The sequence below is a fragment of the Nicotiana tabacum genome, chromosome 1, assembly GCF_000715075.1.
Source record: "Nicotiana tabacum cultivar K326 chromosome 1, ASM71507v2, whole genome shotgun sequence".
Taxonomy (NCBI): Eukaryota; Viridiplantae; Streptophyta; class Magnoliopsida; order Solanales; family Solanaceae; genus Nicotiana; species Nicotiana tabacum.
Window position 1 is genome coordinate 217452291 of NC_134080.1, and position 18972 is coordinate 217471262.

The 18972-nt window shown below is 34.6% G+C and overlaps 3 protein-coding genes across 3 annotated transcripts; 1 reads left to right on the forward strand and 2 right to left on the reverse strand.

The window, feature by feature from the left end:
- Positions 1-291: 291 nt before the first annotated feature.
- Positions 292-3877, reverse strand: LOC107810302 (protein translation factor SUI1 homolog). Its single transcript, XM_016635063.2, has 5 exons — positions 3739-3877; positions 1588-1687; positions 1142-1347; positions 1000-1053; positions 292-587 (listed from the first exon to the last, which is right to left on the reverse strand). The coding sequence occupies exons 2-5, from the start codon at positions 1622-1624 to the stop codon at positions 543-545; spliced, it is 342 nt and encodes a 113-aa protein (XP_016490549.1). The 5' UTR covers positions 1625-1687; positions 3739-3877; the 3' UTR covers positions 292-542.
- A 4139-nt stretch (positions 3878-8016) lies between these two features.
- On the reverse strand, positions 8017-9946 carry LOC107810300 (polyubiquitin). Its single transcript, XM_016635058.2, has 2 exons — positions 9812-9946; positions 8017-9350 (listed from the first exon to the last, which is right to left on the reverse strand). Exon 2 carries the CDS (start codon positions 9348-9350, stop codon positions 8205-8207), a length of 1146 nt encoding a protein of 381 aa, XP_016490544.1. The 5' UTR covers positions 9812-9946; the 3' UTR covers positions 8017-8204.
- Positions 9947-13286: 3340 nt separating this feature from the next.
- Positions 13287-16632, forward strand: LOC107810303 (uncharacterized). The gene is made up of 5 exons (XM_016635064.2): positions 13287-13499; positions 13582-13679; positions 14179-14278; positions 15612-15794; positions 16329-16632. Exons 1-5 carry the CDS (start codon positions 13443-13445, stop codon positions 16449-16451), a joined length of 561 nt encoding a protein of 186 aa, XP_016490550.1. The 5' UTR covers positions 13287-13442; the 3' UTR covers positions 16452-16632.
- The last annotated feature ends 2340 nt before the right edge of the window (positions 16633-18972 follow it).

An 18972-nucleotide genomic window follows, 5' to 3' on the forward strand; every position in this document is an offset into this window, starting at 1 on the left:
ACACATAAAAAAGGCAATACACTGTTATTTCTATTTTTTATATCTTGTTATCCTGTTCAGATATCAGTTGAGGTAGTTCTTGATTCGAGGGTGATCAAACTCTAAGGCCAAAGTTGTTCAGTTTGTGTGATTTGCATTTATTTTCTTATCATTAATTTCAATATTAATCAATTTTCTTAATTTGTATCAAGTTATATTATGCATCCTTAAAACCGCATATAAATTCAATTGTTATCCCATTTTGAGGGTAAACACAAGCATACATGTAAATGCTAAACAACAACTGAAAGATGATAAAGCCATCCATTGTATTCGCATGCACAATGTTTGTGCTGGAAAATATAACAGAATCCATAACTACGAGGCAGAAAGCCGAGGGAAAACACAGCATTTATATCAAACTAGCAGAAAACCAACACTAGCAATTTTTTTCCCGTTTGGGATTAAAAGACACTAGGAAACTTTATTATCACTAAGTTTGGATAGCATTTCCTGCACTGGCACGACAAATATGATAACTGCACGATGAGTGATGATGGCAATCAGAAACCATGAATTTTGATGTGCTCTTTCTTCACGATTTCAGCCTGTTTCCAAAAGTTAAAGGGGAAAAAATTAGCAACGACAATACATTAAAACTGCAACACCATCAAAGCTAATTATCACAAGATGACAGTTCAGTCAAAACTTAAAGAATTTAGTTGTATGCAATTCCCTCGTCGCTTGTTTTCTATTTTGCGAGAGATTTTCAGCAAATAATAGCAACAAAAATAGCACGTGACTAAAAGAGAATTATGTTGTTAGTGAACTCAAATGGCCGCTCAATAGAGTTGAAAATTTAAGGAAGAACTAACTGTGTCGAATCAGTACAATGATAGAAAGATTTTTGTATACTGATAGTGATATCAAGGATAACTTATTTAGCACACGTCTTCATGATGGCAGCAAATAGTTAAAATGAACAAGAGAGAGTTATTGGCTGATGTAAAGAGCAATCACCTGGACAAGAAATGCAGAAACGTTCTTCCTCTGATCACCCTGGAGTTGAATAACCTTCAAAAACAACAACCACCGGTATATTAGTCACAGCACTGAAAAATGACCATGAAGTTGCAAGACATTAACAGACAGATACACAAACCTGGCCTAGTTCTGGATCCTGGACAACAGTACCATTGCAACAAAACTCTTTTTTAAGGTCCTTCAGTATTTTATTGTAGCTGAATTCTTTCTTCAACCCTTGCACAGTTGTCAGGCTTTTCCGACCATTCCTTTGCTGTATGCGAATGTGAACATAATCTTTTGACCCAGCTCCAGAATTGTCAGCATTTGCCTCAGCAAAGGGATCTAAGGATGACATCAAAGCAACAATATAGGTCAATCATAAATCAAACTACAACAATTCACCTCCTTAACTAGCAACATAATCTTTTTCATGTGCCCTTTGCATCTAATCCATCAAAATACAACATATAAAAAATTGCTGGTTGCAAGCTTCTAAGAGAAACTGAAAGAGAATTAGAAGTATGATAGAAACAACAACATACAAAATGACTGAAATTATGTTATGACAAACGAGTTGCATACCAAAAGCAGTGGGAACTTGGAGGTCGAGCTCAGACATGAAACTTTTCAGAGAATGGAAGACAAGAAGCGCGCTGAAATAACAAAACTTGGATGCTCAGACCTGGGTAGAAAAAAAAGTTCATCAATTATACAACCAGAAATCATAAGCAAACATGTCATTCATCAATTATATCAACACATGCCAACATGGATATCGAAAGCATCTACCTAAACAAACTCGTAGTATGCGAAGATAGATTATATCATCTGATGTGTAATGATCACAAGTGACACAGGACTTAAAATACAACCAAACTTGCACTCATATAGCTGGATAGAATAGACGCAAAAGAAAAAAAAAAAAAAGTGGTAATAACTAGAATAAAAGTCAGAAGACATAATTCTGGAAACAGAAAGATGAAGAAAACCCATGGCACAAATACCAAAAACCCGTACAGAGAAGAAAGATGAATCCTTTATTACTAACAGGTCTGGGAAAACCGTCTCACACCAAGATTTCATGACGAATACAACAATCAAAGGCATGAAACCACATCAAGTAAAAACATTGAGCTAATAAAACAACCTAAAAGAAGAGATTGTTATTTAAAATATACAGATTATATAAATAAATAAAAAGATGAATTCTTCATCATAAACAGATCTGGAAAAACTGTATACCAAAAGATTCATGACAGAGACAAACGTATCAGGCATGAAAACGACGTCGAATAACCAAAATATGGCTCACTGAACCAACCGAACTAATGAAATTCCCGACGAGATACCAGTTCTTGAAAGAAAAATCCGATTTTTAAAAGGTTTCATAGCAAAAATAACACTCCAAGGCATGGAAATAACCAAAATCATGCAAACAAATGAAACCCCAAAACAAAAGATCTATAAAGCCATAGAAATCTATGTTGCGCGGACTCTCCAAAATGTAGCCGCACCCGTGTCGGATCCTTCAAAAATGCACTACTTTTGGAGGATCCGACACGTATCCGGCCCCATTTTCGGAGAGTCCGAGCAACATAGATAGAAATTGAAGAACAGTAAAGAAAGATTGTGACAAGATAATAGTTATTCACAGAAAAATCTGGTTTTTATAAGCTTTCATGATTAAAGTAACAATCAAAGGCATGAAACCACATCAGATAACCAAACTTAGGCTAACAAATTAACCCAAATCAAAAAACAAGCTAACTGATAGATCAAAAAGCTGTAGGCTAAATTCCCCAACAGGGTAGCAGTTCTTCAGAGGAACAATCTGATTCTTATAAAATTTCAAAAGGCAACAATCGAAGGCATGAAAATGGTTGAGCAAAAAAGACCCAAAACACAATATTTGCTAAGCTATACATATATAATAACTGTTAAATAAATTTCCCAAAGAGATATCAGTTTCAAATAAAAATCTGATTTTTATCACAAGTAAAAACAAAAGATTAATTAAGTGATAAATCCAATAACTATAGAGTTAAATTCCCAAAAAAAGACCATACTTTCTATTTTCTAACCCATATAAATCGAGTAACTGTTATATAAAATACCGAAAAATGGAGTACATGTTTCAAATAAAGATCAAATTTTTATCACATGTAAAAACTAGAGAGACAATTTAATTCAGCGGCCAAAAAAGAGCCGAAAACAACATCTTTGCTAAGCTATATAAATTGAATAACTGTTCATTTAAATTCCCCAAAAGATTCCAGCTCCCAAATAAAAAACCCTGATTTTTATCACATGTAAATACAAGAACAGCCCAAAACACCTTATTTGCTAATCTATGCAAATCAAGTAACTTCAAAATAAAATACCCAAAAACGAGTACAAATTTTCAGATAAAAATCTGATTTTTCTCGCATGTAAAAGCTAGATAGTACAATTTAATTCAGCGGACAAAGAAAAACTCAAAAAGCTAAATCGAATATCTCTAACATATAATTCCCAAAAAGATATCTATTATCAAATAAAAATCTGAATTTTATCAACAAGAATATCACACAAAAAAAAAACATATTTTCTAGGTATATAAATCGAATAACTGTAAAGTAAAATTCACAACAAGATACCAATTTTCAAATAAAAATCATGTAAAATCTAGAGACAGGTTAATTTAGCGGATCTGAAGATTATAAAGATTACAAACAATTAGGAATTAGAGATTACCTGATCCGAAAATTAGGGTTTGGAGAGATGGGAAAGGTTGTTATAGAGCAAACCCTCACGCGTTCGGATAAGTCTGAGCAAATAGCGAGAAGTGAATGCACGCAGATTAGTTGATTTCAATAAGAAAAGTCTATATAATGGCTTTCGGGTTTTGGGCTGTGTCGGTCGAGGACAAAAAAAATACTTAGGCCTCATTTATTTTTAATTATTATTAATGGAGTTATAAATTTGAAAAAAATAAAGGAAAAAATGTGCTGGAATTATAATTTAGCAATTATTTATACAGTCGTAATTATGAAATTATCATTAAGGGGTGTGATGAGATGAATAATATCCTTAAATCTTAACAGGAGGTCTCGGATTAGAGGTATCGATACGGAAAGAATTATAGTAAGGAATGATTTCTTCTTTAATGGGCATTAGACCGACGTGAATCCAAATTAGTCGAATTTCAATTCGGTTGTTGAATACTAAGTAAAAAATAAAAATTATTTTACAAAAATTATTAGCATTGTTACAGAAGAATTTATAATAAAAATTTTTATTATGCAGAAAATTACTTGATTTTAGATTATTTAAATATTTTAACGCTCCCACCAAAAGCTCGAATTAGTTATGAATCTTTTGATGCATTATGTTTTTCTTGTGGAACCGATCAAACGCTTCATTGTTACGTAAAAATCATTATTTTCTAATATGACTAATCAAATACTATATTATTTAATATAAAAGAAAAGCTACAAAAAGAACACAAAAACACACCGAAAATTACACATAAGTACAACTCGTACACACATATTGCAATTAAGTAGCATAGTTATAAGTTTAACTTTGCAAATCTATAGCCCAAAATTAGACCCAAATCCGAAAAAACCAACATTTTTTCACACAATTAGCATTTTTTACGATCAATAGTAGGCAACATTCCTACTGCTGAGGAGAGATTATGTACTTAACTCCTACCAAAATCAGTGTTTTACTATTAACTTTATGAGATAATTAATAAAAATATATTTAAATATAAAAAGAGAGGAAAAAAAAAAGAACTGGTAGCGTTTTCCCGTCAGTTGCAGAAAATTTGTTGGGTTTCAATTAAATAGTTACTAAATATATAGTATATGAATATAGAAGTAGAAGAACTCAAATTAACAATTAGTAAAATATACATTCATTTATAAACAAACAAATAAAATAAATTTCGCAGTTTTTTTGCTTTGTCAATGGTAGAACATACGGCAATTCCTTCTCATACACACATCATTGCTAGATTTTAGTTCTTTATTTTTTTTTCAATGGTACCATTAATGGAGTTTAATCCAAAACAGATAAATAAGTTAAAATAAAATAGGTTGTCCCGCTTGAGAAGAGGTAAGAAACCACAGAAAAATTTAATATCGATGTTGTACATTCTTATACACTAGTATATACAAAATTATACATACTTATATGTATTTATACAATATACATACACTTGTATTTATAATGCCTAATAATGTACTTACATTGTATAATTGTGTATAAGCAACAATTATATACGTTTACAGATAAAATACTTTTTAGCCACCATTACACCTCAATTTTAATACCGAAGAAGATAGTAATCCATCAAAAGTGTATATAAGAAATGTTTATATATCCATATATATTATTATACAATATTATATATTATTATACAAATGAATCCTATCAATGGAGTTTCACAGGTTCTTCTTTTTCTTTCTCGAGTCTCTTCTAAAACTTGAGTTAAATCTAGCTCAATTTTGCTCTAAATCACTTCAAATTTAAGTTTTAAATTCCTTTTGATATTTCCAACCAATTGGAATAACACTCAATGATATTTTCAAGCAAACTCAATAGCACCCAGTTCAAAATTAATCTCAAATCTTAGATATAAAAGCTTCAACCTTCAATGGGTTTTTTTTTTAATCAATCAAACTTTAAATTTGAGAAACTTGAGCTTCAATAATGGAGGTTTTATGATTATATACACTGGAAGGAAGAGGATACTAACCCTAGTAGCAAGGATGAGGCAAATTCGTAACTGAACAATTTCAAATCTTGTTCAAAGATCCAGCTTCCCACTTGGAGTTGAAGTGTGCTTATATGATAGGCGTAATGGCTTCTGGGCCACTTAAACTTGCACCGGATTTTAAAGTCGATACATGAACTTTCGATTTTCCCATTTTAGCATCCAAACTCGATAAAAATACTTATAATAAACTCCTCGCTCGGAGCGTGTATCTCAATTGCCTGACATGAATATCACGTCAAATACTAAGACTATTTATTGTTTGACATTTGTAATATCTGGGTCCCATCCTTTTTAAACCAATTTACCAAATTTTTAATTTTTGTTCTCTTTCCTTTCTTCTCCACCATAGCTCCACCAAAACCTTCCCTTGCACAACCACTATTTCCAATAGTAAAAATTCAAATATGATTAATTCATATCCTAATACATACCTTAACCAAACCTCAGTATAGAAATTAGTCCAAACAAGCCATCAGATCTTCTAAAAAAATATCAAAATCATTCCGACAAGATTTTCATCAGAAAAATGGCATCTCGGCGACACTCGTCAAATCAAAACTAACAGACCTCCTTGAGAATCTATTACTTCTTCCCCCTAAAAATTTTCAGTAATTTCGTAGTCTCAACCAACCAAAGTAGATCGCCGAAAACACTGTCACCACTATACCTTTGTTGTCAACTGAAAAATGAGATAGACCGACCAAAATGATTAGTTTGTGGAGAAATGAAGACTTGCCAAAGGATTGTTCAAAGTTGCAATGAAGAGAGGGGGGGGGGGATTTAAGGAAGAAGATAAAAAAGGGGTTTACGGGAGGGATAATTTAGGATTTAGGATGTTTTTATTTTAATTTTTTTGTCTTTTATTTACTTTTTCTTTTTTTATTCGGATTTAATATTCTTAAATATAGTAATTCGAGTGACACTCCTTTTCTGCATGATTAGCACGCACTTTGACCAAGTCAGTTGTGCTACTGCCACATAAACATAGTCAACGGTTAAATGTGTTAAGTAATTGGTTGAGTTGAGGTGTTAAAATGGAAAAATTGAAAGTTCATGTATCAGCTTTAAAATCCGGTGCAAGTTTAAGTGGTCCAGAAGGCAATTATGCCTATATAATAAGGCATAATACACATAAAAAGAGAACTATCAAGAAGCTTAAGTAGGTGTATAACATATATTGAACATTCTTTATCGATGATTTTTTTCACTTTTTTCAAATTTAAACTCCCTTGAAGAAATTCTTAACTTCACCGAATATTCAAAACTTCTAATCTGCTTGACAATAAATATAGGGGGATATATGCCAAACGTGGGGAAAACGGTTGGATGGTCCATTTACAAGTGCTATTTCAATTATGACCCTTTCTACAAGAGATTGCTAAAACAACCATAGAATAACATAGATCTTTGTAAAGCCATTTCTTATATTAGAATTGTAACTTGTACTATTTGCATCATTGTGTAGGACTTCCCAGAAAAGAAACATCTCTACTTTTCTAGCATTCAAGATCTCTGACAATGGCCCATTTATAACAGTGACCGAAGCTATAAATTTGCTAGAACCGTTATAAAAGGTTTTCAAGGTTTAATATATATTTATAAAAATAATTTTTAACTAATATACATAATATAATATTTTATATACTTGGTGCCACTGCGTCTATTGACACGAACCAAAACGTTTAAAGGTCCATTGACACCCTTAATATTAGACAAATATAGACATGGATGTATAGGTTGTTAAAGTGTTGTCCACAGCTGATGTCCTGAACATCGCTCCAAAAAGCAAATTGAGCAATTTAGGTGAAATTCAAAACCACAGCTAAAAACTCAGAGCCGTTTTGGTACCCAACATATCATTGACCTCAACACAATCTTACAGGAGAGGCTCCAACACATATCAGGAAGCTAAGCTTTATGCCAAAACAATTATATGACAGTCTCGTTTGTATATTCTATAACAGCCTTGTTTGTACAGCAAAGTGCTATTATAGACATATAATAATATAACACAAAAATTGATTCCGAAAGGAATGTCGTTATAGAAAAATTTGGGATGTATATATCTTTGGTGGGTAGAAGAATAGTCTGTCATTTGGATCATCACGTTTGAGATCAAATACGCAATAGCAGAAATCAAATTTGTAACTACTACACAAGATATCATATCTAACAGCTTAATACCAAATGTTGAGATATAGTCTTCTCATTTGATTGCAGAGAAAAAAGGAAGTTCAAGGCCAACATTTAAACCATAATTCGGACTTTATTATTCACAAACAGAGACAAGAGAACAAGTCTCCTTGCCTCTTTTGGAGACATGACATGATGACAAGTAACAGAAACTACACAAACTACTAAATCATGAATCAAACAAACAGCAAACAGACCCAAGACACAGACACAGGCATTGCCACCACTACCGACGGACAGTTTAGAAACCACCACGGAGACGGAGGACAAGGTGCAGAGTCGACTCCTTCTGGATGTTATAATCCGCCAGAGTTCTTCCATCTTCCAACTGCTTCCCAGCAAAAATCAGCCTCTGCTGATCCGGGGGAATACCCTCCTTGTCCTGAATCTTAGCCTTCACATTGTCAATAGTATCGGAACTCTCCACCTCCAAAGTGATGGTTTTCCCTGTCAACGTCTTCACAAAAATCTGCATCCCACCACGAAGACGAAGCACAAGGTGCAAAGTTGACTCCTTCTGGATGTTGTAATCAGCAAGGGTTCGGCCATCTTCCAACTGCTTACCAGCAAAGATCAGCCTTTGCTGATCTGGTGGGATACCCTCCTTATCCTGGATCTTCGCCTTAACGTTGTCGATAGTGTCAGAGCTTTCCACCTCAAGAGTGATGGTTTTCCCGGTCAAAGTCTTGACAAAAATCTGCATTCCACCACGAAGACGGAGCACCAAGTGAAGAGTCGACTCCTTCTGAATATTGTAATCAGCTAAGGTCCTTCCATCTTCCAATTGCTTACCAGCAAAAATCAACCTTTGCTGGTCTGGTGGGATTCCCTCCTTATCCTGGATTTTAGCCTTAACATTGTCAATAGTGTCGGAGCTTTCGACTTCAAGGGTGATTGTTTTCCCAGTTAAGGTTTTGACGAAAATCTGCATCCCACCACGAAGACGAAGGACCAAGTGAAGGGTCGATTCCTTCTGGATGTTGTAATCAGCTAGGGTTCTGCCGTCTTCGAGTTGCTTTCCGGCGAAAATCAACCTTTGCTGGTCTGGTGGGATTCCCTCCTTGTCCTGAATCTTAGCCTTAACGTTGTCGATAGTGTCGGAGCTTTCGACTTCAAGGGTGATTGTTTTCCCGGTTAGGGTTTTAACAAAGATTTGCATACCGCCACGAAGACGGAGCACCAAGTGAAGGGTCGATTCCTTCTGGATGTTGTAGTCGGCTAGGGTTCTACCGTCTTCGAGCTGCTTTCCGGCGAAGATCAACCTCTGCTGGTCCGGTGGGATTCCTTCTTTGTCCTGAATCTTAGCCTTAACGTTGTCAATAGTGTCGGAGCTTTCAACCTCAAGGGTGATTGTTTTTCCGGTTAGGGTTTTCACGAAGATCTGCATCTGTATATACAAAAAAGGCTTCAATCATCAAAATAACTCACACAAAATTCTAACTTCGTGCTAATACAAATCAATGAGCAACACTAATATCGATTTTTTACTGTATACATAAAAAAATCAACCAAAATTAGCACACAGATTCAGCTCCATTCATATATAAACTACAAAAGGATACAATAAAATCAAAGCTGAATTTTTCAACTGTATACATAGCAATAACAAATTCAACCTGGTAAAACAAAATCAAGGTTGATTTTTTTTTCTCAGCAAAGGATATTTTAGATCTTAAAATATAGACACAACAAAATAAACGTACAAAAATTTCAACTTGGTGCATATATAGAGCGATAAAACAAATCAAAATTGATTTTTTAAGATCCTAAAAATATAGATCTAAATTAAATAAAAGTAGCATAAAATAAGAGGAACAAAAAGAAAATGAATGAAATTAATTTTTTTACCTTGAGAAGTGTTTGAAGAAAGAGAGAAAAACTGATATTTGAGAATTGAGAAATCAAAGGATGAAGATTATGGGCACAAAGGGGCTCCTTTTAAAGGTGCAATGGCCGACTTAAGACGAAATTGCCTTATGGATTATCCTATAGTAATGTAACACGTGTCTTGTTTATTTTATACACCAAACCTGCACGCTACTGCTACCTTGTCCTTTCCTTTGAGCGGTGGAGAAAATTAGGTGCCTTTTGGATGGCAACTTCCTACGTTACATTATTATTATCACGGGTTACCAAGTATTCCATGTTCACGTAGGATTCGAAAAGAATTACATTCTATAGAAGTATAATATAAGTTGCGTGGCTAATTCTACGATTCGAATCCGTAATTTATAATTGCTCCAAGGATAATTTATTCTAATACAAATATTAATAACTGATTTTACGTCTCAAACTTAACTTGTGATATGCAAATCACACTATATCATTGCTCCTAGACTCTCTATTATTTATCGTCAAGGGAAGAATGTTATTATTAAGTTCAAAGTGGTGAGCTTTAGTGGTGAGCATTCTCCACTTCCAATTAATAGGTCGTGAGTTCGAGTCACCCTAAGAGCAAGATGAGAAGTTTTTAGAGGGAAGGAACCGAGGGTGATTCGGAAACAGACTCTCAACCCCAGGGTAGGGGTAAGTTTTGCGTATACTATCTTCTCCAGACCCTATTAGTAGGATTATACCGAGTTGTTGTTGATATCTTCAAAAGGGATAATCCAAATATCTCATTTTTAATGCAATACAATAATTTATTTATTGGAAAAAGCCTAAAAATGCCACTCAACTTTGAGAAATGGTCTATCCATGTCATCCGATAAAAAAATGCTCATTTCATGCCATTGCAGTTACATATTTGGCTCATCCATGTCATTATTGACTAACGGCTCAATTTTTGTTTTTCTAAATATTCATAACACCCACATTTTCACGTGTCATGTTGTTATTTGTCCGAATTAACCCATGCCCCTACTTAATTTTAACCTTGGTTAGGTCCACCTACCCAAATCAATAACCCAACCTAAACTCTTCATACCAAATCCCCTTCTCTTCGGTTGTCTTCCCCACTTAGTTCAAGGTGCTGGCAAAAAAGTAATTCGGAGAAGAAAGAAAAGAATTTTCCGCCGCCATTGTCGTCCTTAAACCAAGACGGAAAGCCAAATTTCTTCATGCGTGCGGTGAGTAAAGATGGAAGGTTAGAGTTGACAGAGGTGAAAACTGGTCGGCCCGAAACTCTCCTTGCTTCCGGCCAAGATGGACGACTGAGATTACATCTCATTCGTGATGAAGAAGAAGAAACAGAAGAGGAAAACGAAGATTTCCCCCTAGACAATGAAGAAGAGGTGATTAAAACAATTCAAGAAAATGATGAAGAAAAGAAGAAGAAGACAAGGTTGAATAGTGGAAGTTTCTGGTGACAAGCGGTGGCAGTAGAGATGGTGTTCGGAGATGTACGGTGGTCATCATCGTCATAGCAACCACCGCCATGATTTAGATCTTGAGGAAGAGGATTGGAGAGAAGGGGATTTGGTATGAAGGGTTTGGGTTGGGTTAATGATTCGAGTAAGTTTTAATTGGGTGGGTTTGGGTAAATGGACCTAACCAAGGTTAAAATTAAGTGAGACATGTGTTAATTCGGACCAATAACGACATGACACGTGAAAATATGGGTATTATAAATATTTAAAAAAATAAAAATTGAGTCGTTAGTCAATAATGGCATGGATGAGCCAAATATGTAACGACAATGACATGAAATGAACATTTTTTTATTGGATGATATGGATAAACTATTTCTCAAAGTTGAGTGACATTTTTAGGCCTTTTCTGTTTTTTATTTTAAAAAAGGGCTAAGGCAAATATCAGGTGCACACTTTTCTAGACTCCAAATATCTCATTTTCAATGGTCCTCACATTGAATTACATTACGCTTTATTTCCAAGCAGGAATGCTGACATAATTATGCTATCCTCCTTTTAAAATGGTGAAATTTCTTCATTTTTAACAAAATTTAATTATTTATCTAGATTTTCAATTTTAATACTAACAGTCACTTTGCATATACAGTAGGTTCCAGAATAAATATATTTTCTTTTTATTTTGTTTCATAAAAAATAACCTATTTTTAAAGTTAAAAATAATGTAACTTTAAATATCTCATTTTATTATTAATAAGATGGTGTATAATCTATCAATTATTTTTGATCATAAGTTTCAAAAGTCTTCAAATTATTTATTAAATTCTATACCTAATCAAATAGGTTCATTCTTTTTGAAACTGAAGGAGTAAATTTTTTTTAGGATGAATCATGTCACCCTTTTCTAATTACCTAAAGTAAAAATTATATTCTTTTTTCTTTAAAGGGTTTTAATTATCTAGTTAATTTTACATATTATAGTAGATTATCTATCTTGTATTAAGAAGGTTTACGCTTGAGTCGAGCAGCTTTCAGAAGCAGACTTTCTACCTCCATAAAGTAGGGGTAAGGTCTATCCCAATCTCCATAATATAGTATTGTTGCTATAAGGTTTACATATAAATATTTTTTGAGTAATCAAGTAATATAAAAAATTTATTTGCATTATGAGGGATGGCAATGGGCGGGGCGGGGAGGGTTTACTCTTATGCAGGTGTGGGTGCGGGGCGGGCCGAGGCTGATTAAAACAGTTTTAAAATTTTTTAAAGCGGAGCGGGGTAGATTGCGAGTTTAATGCGGGGCAACTTTAAATTTTAGCTTTTTTTGAAACAAAGCAATCATTTCAACTACATTTTCACATTCTTTTAATTTGAATAAAATTAAATTTATCCATTTCATCATAAAATCAATCTTAATTCCTAACTTGGCATCTTAGAATAACTTGGTCTGCACCCTGGATTAAAATTTAGAAATGATCCAGTTCTTACTTTATTTATTTTGCATTTTGTCTAAGTTTTATAAAAAATTTAGGAGTTTGCTTGAATCGTAGTTATCACTTTTTTATTGCATAGATTAACAGTTTACACTTAAATTTGTGTATGTTTTCTAATATGCATATCCATTTTTCTGCACAGCACTTTGAATATCTTTTTTTTTTTACCATAATATTTCTCATATTCTTTTGCATTTATTCATTTCATCTTTTACTTATTTATTTATAAGCTTTCTTCAAACTGGTATAAGCCTTTTAGCCATTAATTAATTGAAGAACATCGACATGACATTGACTGTGGGTAACCTTTTAGCCTTTCGTCTTAATATACTGTCATTTCGGTTAAAAAAATTAAAGAAAAATTAAGTGGGGCAGGACGGGTTGAAAATTAAAAAAATAACTATGGGGGCGAGGCGAGTTGATATTTTTGTTGGTTTTGCCAAATTCGCCCCGCACCCGTCCCGCCCGATTGCCATCAAACGCTCAAATTCTTAACATAATGACTCTCTCAACGTGTCAACTCGACCCGAAAAAGAAAACTGAGATTTAGTTCCCGGGTTATAGTCCAATCGGGCCTAGCCCGTTTACTGCTAATCATCAGTATTTTCTTCTACAGTCTTAACTTCTAAGCTGGCTCAGACATAAATCGATCGGAAAATAAGCAAATCTCAAAGCTCACATGGCTCCCGTTGCTCCCAGATCCGGCGATGCCATTTTCGCTAACGTTGAACGCGTGGTATTCTAAAAATCTCGATTTTATTTAATTTTTTGTTGAATTCAGTAATTAATGTTACACTAATTTTGTATTTTTTCAACAGAACGCTGAACTTTTCACCCTAACGTACGGTGCGATCGTGCGGCAATTGCTTACCGATCTGGAGGAGGTCGAAGAGGTCAACAAACAGCTTGATCAAATGTAAATCCTTTACCTAGTTCTACTCACGGTTCCAGTTTGTGTGACTTAGATTGACTCGCTACAGTGTTTAAGAAAAAAAAGGAAGATTTTTTTTAACTTGCGCTCTTAAATATATCATTAACATTTGTGTGGTTATAAAAACATCTTAGTTTATAATTAAATTGTTTTTAAATTTAGAAAACTATCATTTTGGAATGGACAAATAAGGAAATAATATCACATAAATTGAAATGGAGGGAGTAGTCTTTTGTTACTGTTCATAGAGTTTTCGGTTGAACTCCACCTATGTGATCCGAAATCCATATAAATGAGGGAAGTTACGGCCAGAGTAGTAGTGATGAATCCTCTGAAAATGGATCCCGAGGATTCATATAGCCGACTCTAACAAGGATTGAGGTATCACTGATGTTGATATTGGTTGGAATTATCAGTGGCAATTCAATTTAATTTATTGGCCAAGAAGTATAAACTAATTTTGAGAGGTTTAACTGAATTGCAGGGGTTATAACATTGGAATTCGGCTCATTGATGAGTTTCTGGCAAAATCTAACGTCTCTAGGTGTATCGATTTCAAGGAAACAGCTGAAGTCATTGCCAAGGTCTCTCTCCCCCTCCAAATTGCATTTCATTTAATTGTGTGTTGGTTTAGTAACGGAGTTCCAGTTTTGTTTTGAATAGTAGTTCTGAAATCCTACGCGTGCCAGTAGCCAATGCAAAGCAGAAGGAACAATATGGAAGTATCAATTTTACAATTGTATTGGAGGTTAATGTGGCAGTAGTTTGAATTGAAAAAAGATTGAGACAAAACTTTGAACACAATGCATCTAGTTCTGGAAGCTGCACTATGATGCTTCATGCCAAAATATCCTTATACTCAAATAGTCTTTTAGCAGTCAGACCTGAACAAGAAAGTATAGAGAAAATTTGGTCATGTTGTTTGTACCCACTTGGAGTCTCTATACAACTGAATAACCTCTTCTTTATTTCTCTATCAAAGGGGATCATGTAAATGGTACGTAAAGTGAAAAGAAAATGCATAACAGAACATCTAAATTGTACAAAAAATAGATCTTCACTTTTGCAAGCATCTATATGGTGCAGAAACAAAGAGATGATCAGATTAGCAAAGAAGATGTAAACACACAGCATAACACGTTGTTTTTTTTCTTTTTGAAGAGAAAGACTTGTGCCACCATTTTTCTTCATTCTTTTCAAAGTTGAGAAATATAATTAACCAGAACAAATGCAAACAGATATGAGAGCAAGGGAGGGGGAGGGATGGAGACGATGAGGGTTTTCTAGAGGGAGTGTGGGAGGGTCACGCATTTTCTCTAGGGTTCTACAGAAGAAGAAGAGAGAAAAGATGGAGATAGGGTAAATAGAAAATGAGAGAAAGGCTGGTCGTTCTTTTCCCATTGTTTAGAGGGATTGTTGTTACCCCTAGGATATGATAATGATGGATTTTTAGATAAATTTTATTCCTAGCTAATTCTTGACATAGTGAACGCCTAATAAGGCTGGATAAGTTTTCTGGACCTCAATACATTCCAAATGTATTACCATGTGTGTAACCAACAACATTCTCTTTACACTTTGCTTTGCAATAGAAGATTGTCTTTCGGATGTTTGAGTAAGTTGGGAATAAACCTCCTAGTTGATTTCTGGGTGGAGCAGAGTATATTGTAGTTTCACTGCCAGTATTCATGGTAGTGAGCAGAATATCCAGTTGTTCTATTTATATAAAAAAAGGAAAAAGAATATCGTGTTGTTTCTATGTCATTTGTTTAGCTGAGCACCTCAGCCTATAACTACCCATCGTATTCTCAAGTTCATTTTCTTTATAGTACACTCTTAGTTAATCTTTCTTTTAAAAAGTTTATGCTGAAATTCTTGATTTAAGAAACATGATTTCTTGCTGCACGCAATGAACAGGTTGGTCTCAAAATGTTCCTTGGTGTCACAGCAACTGTGGGCAACTGGGATGCTGAGGGAACAACGTGCAGTTTGATTTTGGAGGACAACCCCTTGGTAGACTTTGTTGAGCTTCCCGATACTTGTCAAGGTCTATATTACGGTAACATCTTAAGTGGAGTAATCAGAGGAGCATTAGAGATGGTGAGCTTCACCCTTCTATAGCATCTGCTAATTATCTATGTCTTCTTGTGCACAATATACATGCTTTGTGATAGAAGAAGAAAGCTGTTATAGATGTAGACATACGCACGTCCTGATTTACTGTCAAGTTATAGTAGACGTGACCAAAGCCCTGTCCTTCCGACTGGAATGGCAACTAGCGTGCAAATGAAAGGGTGTTTTTCCCATATGGAAATATATGGAGTGTTGTTGCGCTTTTTCCCTTTTGCTTTCCTTATTCATCGTCTGTTTCATATCATACTAAACTCAGATGAGTTTTCATTTTCCAATGTTGCAGTCTCCCTCATAATCTATCTTAAATGAATCCCCTTAATCCATTGGCAATTGTTAGGTTTAGTAGGAGACTTACTGTGGGATATGAGAAGCAAAAATGTACTCTTTAATCTCCCGCAGTAAGGGTGGACAAGTATTAAGAACAGATGAAATTGGTAGTGTTGCATATATATTAGCTAATTGCTGGAACACCAAATTTATCTGCATTTGCCCCATGTTCAGGTGTCAATGAAAACAGAAGTCACATGGATCCGTGATATGCTTAGAGGGGATGATGCATTCGAATTGCAGCTGAAACTTCTGAAGCAAGTTCCTGAGGAGTATCCATACAAAGATGACGAGTAACAGCTGAAACGTACGAATTTTATATTGCTTCTTTTATTTGGTCTTAAAGCATTTTGTGCTTCCTCTCTATGTGATCTAGAAATATTAAGCTCCCTAAACACCCTACATTGGAGAAAACATTTCTTTGTAGTATTACACTGTTATGATGTTAATGATTAGCTATCCAGAATTTCTTTATTCATCCTCTTGCGCCTCTTAAGTTCTTTTTTCTTCTGCTGCTTTTTCCTTTTGTGAGTCCGATTTCCATTGGTGTTTTAGAGGAACTATATTAATTTTCCAAGTACCCATTGAAGGTGAGAATCTGGTTTGAAGAAAAGAATTTGCACTCTCTTTAGACATTGTTGAGCAGCAGTACACAGGTGCATGGCTAGATTTTGTAGGAGTGTCGTGCCTTACACATGCTACTTTTTATTTGTTTGCCGCTACATTGGTGGGTCAATTGTTTTGAATATTGTCTTGAAATTTCTTGTAGAGTTGGTCTTAAACCAATGAGGTGCAAGATATGTGTGCAAAGAAACATATTGTATGAGGGTCAGTGTTGTCAAAGGCGCGCTTAAAGCACGCTTAAGCCTTAAAGCGAGGCTCAAAACATGTTGGGCTCTTGGCATCGCTTTGCGGGTGCTTCACTATCCCATTAAGGCTCTAAGACATACTTTTCCTTGCCAATAAGTGTAATCGTGAAAAGGTGACACTGAACAATTGATACTTCACTTTATCGTATATTGTTTTCAATTTTTTTGTCCATGTATTTGTTATTCATGCTTATAAATATTGGTATGGACTACATATACATATTTTTATTTATTCTCCAATTGCGCCTTTTTCATTAAAGCCCACTCTTTATTTGCTCTTTGCGCTTAAAGCCTCAACCAATCTTAGAGCTTTTCTGCGATTTTCACCTTTGATAACACTGATGAGTGTGCGTGGATATTTACTATATATGTACCAAAAAAATGAATATTTACTATTTACTATTGAATTTGAGTCCAAGATCCATATATACAGCAGTTTTAAATTTTTGTCATTAAAAAATTGAGTTAATACCCTAATACCCCTAAACTATCACGTTTTTATCAATTTCCTACTTAAATTATCCGGTGTACCCAAAACCCTTCTAAACTATATTTTCCTTCATATTGAAACACTCTGGTTATATTTCTGGCAACCGTGTGTAATAACTTACTATTGTGCACCTGATGACTGAAAAATCTATCAAAAGGTCCCCACTTTACATCATGTAACGACTAATTAAACCTTTCTTTCCTTTTCCCCACCATTTTTCCGCATATTTTCTCCTTTCTTCTTCATTTCCCCATCTGGTGCCATCCGAAATTCTCTATCTCTTGTTATTACAAAGATCTATTTTTTATCTTTCTTATTTTATTCTTCTTTCATTTATTACCCGAATTTATTTGAAAGAAGTAGTATCCGTGCATAACTATCTTCTTCAAAGCAACTCGAAGTTTTACCAATAATCTTCACTCAGCCAAAACTCCAATTAACCCCAGATTTTTCAGCAAACCCTAATTTTTAATCCTCAATTTTGAACAAAAATAAAATAAAACTAAGCAATCGAGGGTTGTTGGGGGGAAATCAAGGTTACAACGAAACTTAATGGAGCAAATTGCTACTGAGAGGTGCAATATCCATCATTGGGAGAGAGGAGAGAAAGGGGAATTGACGAAATTATTTTTATCCTACCCCTCTTTGTTTTTTGTTTCTAACTGGGTGAATATTTATCCCTCTAATAATACTTGATTATTATTTAAAATAATTAATTATGTCAATTTTTAGATTAAGCTAATTAACCCCACACGTGAATTGCCACATGGCAAATGTTTTTGATAATTTGGAGCGTGTAACACACACTATCAGAAATATAATGAGGGTGTTTTAATATAAATAAGAATATAGTTTAGGAGTTTTTGGGGACACCGGATAGTTTAAGCATGAAACTGACAAAACGTGATAGTTTAGGGGAGTTTTAAGGTACTAACTCTTTTTTTTTTTTTTTTTTGTAGTTTCTAGTCTGTAGTCCGTGGCTCGTAATTGTGATTTTACAAATGCTCTTTTGACTTTTAACCTATGTTACTTGGACTCTCCAAAAATGTTGTCGCACCCGTATCGCGCCCTTTAAAAATACACTACATTTGGAGAATCTGGCACACCTACTGGCATTTTTGAAGTGTCCAGCCAGGCAATATAGCTTATAACATTCGCACTTAATTTTCCCGAATCTGAGGTATATCATTTGTTTTGTAGTATTTGCATATTCGAACAGAACGTTTGGTCAAACAGATAAGTGTAGCATTGCCAAAGTTTAAATAAGGCAGCGCATTTATTCAAATTTCCAGTTTTGAACTTGTGTGCGGGTAAATTGGGGATAACCCCTGCTTTTTCGGTAAAGAAACGAGAGGACAGTGCGACCCATATGGCCTCAGGCAAATGCCGAGGATTTTCACAGACCAGAATCCGGGGAGGACGAATGGTGCATCCGGAATCGGATACGGCCAAGCATTGA